This window comes from Poecilia reticulata, linkage group LG8 (assembly GCF_000633615.1).
Source record: "Poecilia reticulata strain Guanapo linkage group LG8, Guppy_female_1.0+MT, whole genome shotgun sequence".
NCBI lineage: Eukaryota > Metazoa > Chordata > Actinopteri > Cyprinodontiformes > Poeciliidae > Poecilia > Poecilia reticulata.
Window position 1 is genome coordinate 17,942,911 of NC_024338.1, and position 8,107 is coordinate 17,951,017.

The following is an 8,107-nucleotide window of genomic DNA, read 5'->3' on the forward strand; positions in this document are numbered from 1 at the left end:
CCGGCTTTTTTTGCTTCCTGCTCCGGAAAAAAGCGGTTGATCATCAATTGACATTTCACCATTTTTAAAGCAGGTGAACCACGAGTAAACTTGAGCTTGACACATAGCGTCATCCTTACAAGCGGTCTTCAACATTTGAATGGTTTCCGATGCTTTTTTCCCGAGCAGGAAGCAAAGCTTTCAGCCGCGCTGCTCATAGAGCTTCTCCATGAAGAAAAACGATGGCAGGACAAAACAGCTCTTACAAGAAAATTCACTGCGGGCAGACGAAACCTTCCACATCAACGCCGCTTGGCACTCTGATTGAGAAGGCGTGGTTGAACAAATAACAGAATCGTGTACTACGAAAACTGCGCGTGCAGCAGCGTCATTCTGGAAACTTTTGGGTACCCCCTCGTACAGTTACATATATAATTTCTAGTCAAATATTTTGAACATTAAAGAATAATAATTTTTTTTTTTTTTTAGAAGATTAGAAATATCCTCCAACAATGACTATCTGGAGCTATGGTATTACTGAGGAGCTCACATTCACTGTTTTAAAGCAATCCTAAGAAATTGGTTCCATTGGACCTCGCATGCTTGTCCTGACTTTACTCAAGGTTTTTTAGATTCCTTCCTCCTCCCATGATGTTGCAGTGCTTTCTGGGTAAATATAAACAAGATGGGTCAAGGCTCCCACATACTTGGACGTACTGTTCGAACTCTTTGAGTGCGACTTTGAAACGATTGTTTGAAGAACTGTTTATTTCAAAGAAAGATTCAGACTTTCTGAGCTGGTCACGTCACAGATAACTCTACAAAGGTTTGTTTTTCTATATTACAATGACTTTTTACTCATAATTTTACGTCTTTCTTCCGGCAATATTTTATAGTTGTTCAGCCAACTACTCTATTAATATGACTTTGTTCTCATAATATTATGACTTTATTCTTTTATTTTTAAAAAAAATCTTAATCTGGCCATGTCATACTTGCTTTACTGACCTCGACCTCTGTTTTTCCTCTCACTGTCAAACTTCTTTAAACTGGAATTAAAAAAGCATGAAAAAAATAACTAACAAGGTGGATTTAATAAGCAAACAAAAAATGCATCAAAATATTGCTGAAATGTAATTTTCCTGTAGACATTATGAAATGTAAAATGATTTTCCTGTTAATCTTTGTCAAGTCAAATTTTAAGTGACATTTTAAGATAAATTCTAGGAATTTTGCCAAAATAAAATTAAAAGTCAAAGGATTTACAGAGTACATGCCTTCGAACACCAAAACTTTAAAGTATAGAAATTATAATTTGGCTTCGTCTTCCCAGTTTTTACCAAATCAACTCCTTTGTCTACCCGTCTGTCGGACACCAGTCCCTTCCATTAAGCCACTAAATTAAGCTCTGTTGCTGGAGAAGCTGACGGTTCCTCCAGAGCTGCTGGATCCGGGTCTGCTTAAGTGGCAGAGCAGAACTCCAGTCAGCATCAACATCAGACCAGCTATGAAGCCGATATAGATGCTCGCGCCCAGCGTCACTGTTTTTGGTGCATTTCTAAAAATATGTGTCACCCAGCTGACCTGGATGATCACCAGCAGGCCGGCCAGCAGCAGGCCCACTCCAGCAGCCAGGATAATTTTGGGTTTGGTGTCTTGGTTCTGAACACGTGGGGTGAAGTCAGAACCAAAGATCAGGAGGAGGAGGCTGAGACCACAGAGGAGGCAGCTGGTGATGGTGAAATTCCTGAAGGCATGAATTTCAGAAAATAACCAGGAGTCAGACGTTCTGCACTCCTGCGGTCCAGTTTCCAGCTTCACACACTTCTTCCACAGACCTGTATGAACTTCCTATCCACCCAAAGACATAGAAACAGATATTTACCTTCACTTTATTAAACATGCTGTATGACATTAAATCTCATAGAAAAATCTAATTAATTTATTTTTACTGAATATCAGAATTGTGTTTATTTTTTTAGAATATTTTTAAACTTCCATCCAAGCCAGAAGTTTATATAAATTAATATCACTGAGTATTTAAACAGTTTAGAAAAGAAGAGATGATGTCAGGAATCTGTAAGTTTCTGATGAGGCGTAAAACTGCAAAGTCAATATTATGTTTCAGTTCTACAGCATTTTTATAACGACTTTTATAAATACATTCTGCTTATATTATACAATAACACATAAAATAATAGTTGATTAAAAAAAAGCATAAAAGCTAACTAATCATGACTATCATGCTAATGTCAACCATAAATGCCTTTTGATTATATTGTTACCGTATAATCATCACGTCTCACAAGCCACTCAGGCAGGGAGCAGCAGATGATGACCCCAATCAGCCCGACGGTGCTGAGAGCCACACATATCATCTTAACTGTTTTTGGTGCCATTCTGTAAAAAAGAAAAATTAAAAAACTGGATTAAATTTTTTTCTGATAAATATTCTTGGGTTTTCCTCTTTGGTAATAATCATCCAACCATTGGCATCCTCTATGCAGGATTGGGCCTCTGGCAGCGATGTGCACAGACAGACACTAGAGGGCGCCAGAGCACCTGCGCACTGAAAACCACAACATGTTCAACTTCAGCAGCCGACATAAAAAAACAACAACAAACCCAGAATCTGCAAGTCCAAACTTCATAGATGTAAATTCAGTGGTGGATTCAGTCACTTCCAAACTTCCTACTGTGTTATTGGGCAGAACACATCCACAACATGTAATTTAGTTTAGATCTCTGGATCTCCCATGGTGCAAGTTAGAGGCACATACCCTTTCAACAGTTTGTAGTGGGAGATGTTTCTGAGCTGATCCTCTTCAAAACTCATATATCTGTAAAGGTTTACAATGAAATTCTGTCTTTTGACTCCTCACACATTACCAAAGTTAAGGCAACTTGGGAACTTGAACTGGGTCTAAATTTTGGAGAGGACTGGTGGAATAATGGTCTTAGAGCATTCGTACAAGTTCGGTCTGCTCGGCTTTCACTCGTACAGTTTAAAGTTTTCTTCAGGGTGAATATCCCCAAAACTTGTCACAACTTTTTCCCTCAGTTTCTGACAATTGTGACAAACGTCATTCACTTTTCTGTAATTTAATTTTTGGCAGAACTATTTCGACACAATGCCAACGATACTTTCATCAAACTCTCTCCCCATGTTGACATATTTAGGCTCCCAGTTGACTACAAACAGTTCACCTCTAATCAGTACCTGAACAAGTCAGCGTCGGGCCGGGGGCCAGGGCTAATATCGGGCCCTATATACCCAAATAATAAAGCTAGTGATAATTTAAATTTACAACACAGTAATAGAATAACAGATAGATCTCTCTCTTTTAGGACGTTCATTATTAGTCATAGCTGAAGGCTTATCTAGACTTGTTTATCCGACTCTTGATGTTCCCAAACAAATCAGTACCAATATTAATAAAATAAACTTTAACTTTATATGGATAACAAAATGCCATCTCATCAAGCAAAATATTCTAATGAATAAAGTTGAAAAAGGTGGAATTGAAGCCCTTGACTTAACATCTTTAAACAATTCATTCAAAATTAAATATTTTAAAAATCTTCTAAAAAACCTAAACTATATGTATTGCTATTACCATTTACAACTTTCACAAAATTGCAGGATTGCCCTTTCTTAGATGCAATTACATTACATTATGCCCATAAAATTATCTGTTTCATAAACAATAGCTGGTAATTTGGTCACTTTTGTACAAACACAATTTTTCTCCTCATAAATATTATATCTGTAATAATGAAGACATTAAATACAAAAATAAGACTATATTTTATAGAAAATGGTTTGATAGATGAATATTACTTGTAAGCCAATTACTAAATCCAAATGGTCATTTATTGTCTTATTCTGACTTTATGTTACTTTTCCAATTTCTTGTTACTCCTAAAGAATATGCTGTGGTGTTTGACGCAAACCCTAGCAGGTCATTTATCATCTTTACCTCCAGATCAAATTCACTCAGTGCCAAGTTTTGATCCAAACTCCATTTATATTGATCATGATTGTCCTTTTATAAGTAAGAAAACAACCAACAAAATGTTAAGAAATATTCTATTACGAAATGTTATTTTTTTCACCAGCTTGTATATTTTATTGGTCCAACATTTTTGAAAATATAAATTAGAAGTAGATTTGGTTGTTCCTAAAAAATACTTAATAAATAATAAAGTAAGAGAAATTTCTTATAAAATTATTCATAATGTTTATCCTGTTATGACATTTTTGATAAAAATGGATCTGGACCCTATGTGTACGTTCTGTAAAAATAACGAAGAAAAGCTTGCTCATCTATTTTGGGATTGCAATTATTACACCAAAATATTCTGGAGAGATATGTCAATTTTCTTTCATAAAAAAAAAATCTCAAAATTACTTTAATAGATAATGATGTTTTGTTTGGGATGTAGAAATGTAATCTTGTCAAAACAGAATTTTTATATGTTTAACTTTTTTATTATTTATGGTACATTTTTACAGCAAAAGCCTAATTTCCTGATCTTATTATCTTCTATTAACATCTATATTGAATCCTTAAAACTAAGCTCAAATGCGAAAGCCATTTAAATCGTAACTGTGCTTAAAGAACTGCAGACCTCGAGCAACAATTTGATTTTGACATTGTAAAATAATTGTTCTATGTTCTGTAAAGCCCTTGGATGTTGTATCTGTGTTTGTAATTACTAGGTTCTGTATTGTTCTTGTATGACACCTTGTTTGCAAAAACAAAACAAAAACAAACTTTACAACATAGTGAGCTCCGCAACAGCAGGTGTGCTCCTTCACGTGCAAGTGACTGGTGGACGGATGTTGACAAGATTTACCCAGAATGCACTTGGAGACAATATGGACAATCCACTTGTAATTTTGTGTGTCATAAAGTTAAATGTGAGAGTAAGAGTAAAAATAAAGCCAATCACGTAGCACAACATTTTATTCAATATTTTACACCCACTAAGTCACTAAATTCAGTCGGTCTGGTAAAGTTTTTAGCAACCATGAGTCAAGAATGACTGGGGCAGCCTACTGTATAACCTACTGGGGCATCACTCCTTATATTTCTACATACGCCATACTCAACAGAAGTGGGCCCACCTTCTCCAGCTCTCATCAGCCATGATAAAGGGTTGGATCCCTGAAGTCACATCCTGCCTCGCATCCGGGACCCCCCTAGGCCCTGGCCGGGGGCCCGCCGCCCCCCATAGCTCCGCCCCTGACTGCGGTACGCTCCTCTGCTGCTCTGAGGAGCTCGACTGGGAGACTGCAGCAGTATGTTTCTGATGAGAGAAAGACATGATATAAAATCCATAACAGCCCAACCCCTTTAACAAAATTAATAATTTAGATCAAAATTACCAAGTCAAGGCACCACCTGATTTTCAGGAATTGTATACAAACAGTTCTGTCTCCATTTATTGTGTTACGACAGGTGTCGTAAAGTTGATTATGCAAACATGAGTGTGCAGGTGCCCGTCCCTGATTGGCTCCCAGTATTTCTGTGTTTGTGTAGCTTGGTTTCTCGTTGCATCTGCGTTTGGCATATGGGGGCGGTGTGTGTGTGTGTGTGTGTGTGTGTGTGTGTGTGTGTGKGKGTGTGTGYGTGTGTGTGSGCTTTGCAGGTCTGCGTGTCGCGTGACAGTCAGAACCTTGTGGTTAGTCAGCTGGAATGTAAGAGGGGCAAATTCTTGCATCGAGCAAAACCAAAGTTTGAATCGCCCGATGGATTTGATCACTACGATTACTTTCTTTCAGCAAACATATTTGCGAACTTGTTTTCCCACTGGCTATAAAAACAGCAGTTATCAAACCATTGATGAAAAAAGAACAATGTGGACAAATCAGTGCTGTAGAATTACAAGCCAATCCCCAACCTTTGATTCATCAGCTGAAAAAGCTGTTTCAACAGTTAAGTGGTTTCTTAACAATGACCAGTCACTTTGATGTGTATCAGTCTGTTTCCGTTTAGGCGAGTAATTATGTTTGTGCAGTTTTAGCAGGGAAAGGGAAATATGAGTCCTGGATGTTTTTAATATGTTCAGTGAGTTTGCTACTTTTAATTCCCCAAAGCTCACCACAGTACAGACACTGGCCTAGTCAAAGTGTTCATTGACATCCATAAAAACAGGCTGTGGGAGAACCACAGTGCTGGTTCTGTTGGACCTCAGTGTTGATCATCACATATGCTGAAACAACTGGACAGTTGGTTTGGACTCTCAGGTCCGGTTCTCATCTGATTCAGATCTTACATGGATTCAGAATAGCCACCACCACCCTACATGTAATAAACATGTAATAAATATAAAATATATGAAAAAAGTAAATGTAAGTTACAAAAGATGTATTCTTGATGGATTTCCAATAAATTGAATTGAATCAGACAATTTATTTTTTCTGCCTTAGTGAAATTTGTTGTCTGTTTGGGTTAAAAAGCATAAAAAATGCCTACCTTTTTAAAAGACGCAGTTGGATCAGGACTTGGAGGTTCTTCTGTTAACCGATATGGATTACAGATTGGTACCAAATATATGTGGTTCTTGCTTCAAATATGTAGTTCAGTACGGAAGTTCAAAGCTGCCTAGTCTTTTACACGTCTGCTGTGGTTTCATGTTTTCAGCAAACGGAGCGTCTGCAGGCATCAGACAGGATGTCACAGTTTGGTTTTTTTTAGTTTGCAGTCACCGTTGGCAAATAATCAGCAGAGGGTTTTGATTTTGTTTACATTGTAAAACATTGTGAGACTCAATATCTGGATTTCAGTAATCAATTTGTCACGTTTTGTGGAATTTTTTTAACCTAAAAACTGGGCTGTGTAGTTTTGTAGATTGAATAAATTCCTTATAAATAGGGGTAGTTTTGCAAAATATGCCAAAGCTGCTTTCTTTCTTTATTCCAGACAATAAGGAATGAAAGCAGTAAAAGCTAAAATATCAGAAAAAATAAAGTCAAACTCTTAGCTATTTTTGCTTTTGAAACAGCAGATGTCTATAACAAATTGTGTTAGCTTGGAGGGTTTTTTTATTTAATAATTGTAGCATTCAGTGAATTCTGAGAAGGCCAGAACTGATGATGATTTATTAAAGCCATCTGTGCAAGTCATCAACCACCATAAGAGCCTCGTCCTTTATTGGCTGAAGCTAAAATTAAGAGGATTTTTCTGTTTTTCCGACTTGCTGTTAGCCTTTGCATTCATGCCTGTTAACTTTTACTATATATAGAAGGTTTTACTTTATATAGAAGGTTACCAAAATAAAAGTATTGACCTTTTGCACGTGACATCACGCTTTGCAGAACTCCGCCCACTCCACCATGATTGACGTCAAAACAACGTATGCGCTCTCGAACAAGTAGAAGCCATGAATAAACTGGTAAAACAACTTGGGAAAATATTTTAATTGGCTCTGTTCTATACTCCCGTCTCTCACTTCCGACGTCCTTCATGGCGCCTCGAATGACTAAGGTTGCATCATGGACCCAAAGTGCAACCCAAAGTGACCCAATTCTGATATTTTTGCTGTAATGTGACCTGTATCGGATATCCAAGCAACATTGGCCTCTTAGATATCTGTTGCCTATCCGGTTCAAATGTGACCCAACATTTGGAAGATTTGAGAATTGTTGTCCAAAGACGGCATATAATCCCAATCCAAATCTCGCAACAAATGGAGTGATTATTTCCTTTGCAGTCTCTTATCCAGTCCTGACCTTAGGATCATGTTTTAGCAGATCCACTGTTTGGAAACTGCTGGTGTTTTTGGATATTGATTGGGAAACGTTACACAGTTAGACAACACTTCGTCACTGTTTAGGCCACACAACTAAAGCTACCTTCACACAGCAGGTCTTGATGCTCAGTTTGGATTTTTTTTTGCGTGGCTGTTCATAAAACTAATTGAACCCGATTGCAGTGACACTTCTGTGTGAACAATTTACAAGCCAAGTTTATCTGTATTGCACATTTCAGCAACAAGGTCGTTCAAAGATTTGACCCTTAACCTCCACCTCATCCTACAGCCATGCATTCTGCACGTGTGCTTTCATGGTACTCAATTGTTGCTAATGGATCCAAAGTGTGCCAGGAAAATATCCCCCACC

At 37.5% G+C, this 8,107-nt stretch overlaps 1 protein-coding gene across 1 annotated transcript; it reads right to left on the bottom strand.

Moving 5' to 3' along the window:
- Positions 1 to 1,101: 1,101 nt before the first annotated feature.
- On the bottom strand, positions 1,102 to 6,588 carry LOC103468961 (claudin-4-like). Its single transcript, XM_008416382.1, has 4 exons — positions 6,462 to 6,588; positions 5,111 to 5,292; positions 2,265 to 2,379; positions 1,102 to 1,830 (listed from the first exon to the last, which is right to left on the bottom strand). Exons 2-4 carry the CDS (start codon positions 5,131 to 5,133, stop codon positions 1,381 to 1,383), a joined length of 588 nt encoding a protein of 195 aa, XP_008414604.1. The 5' UTR covers positions 5,134 to 5,292; positions 6,462 to 6,588; the 3' UTR covers positions 1,102 to 1,380.
- Between the last annotated feature and the right edge of the window lie 1,519 nt (positions 6,589 to 8,107).

Coding starts and splice junctions, on each gene's coding strand:
- LOC103468961 (XM_008416382.1), bottom strand. CDS start 5,133: ATGGCTGATGAGAGCTGGAGAAG. Junction 2,380..5,110: donor GCTGATGAGAGCTGGAGAAG/GTGGGCCCACTT, acceptor TCTTTTTTACAG/AATGGCACCAAAAACAGTTA. Junction 1,831..2,264: donor TGAGACGTGATGATTATACG/GTAACAATATAA, acceptor TTGGGTGGATAG/GAAGTTCATACAGGTCTGTG.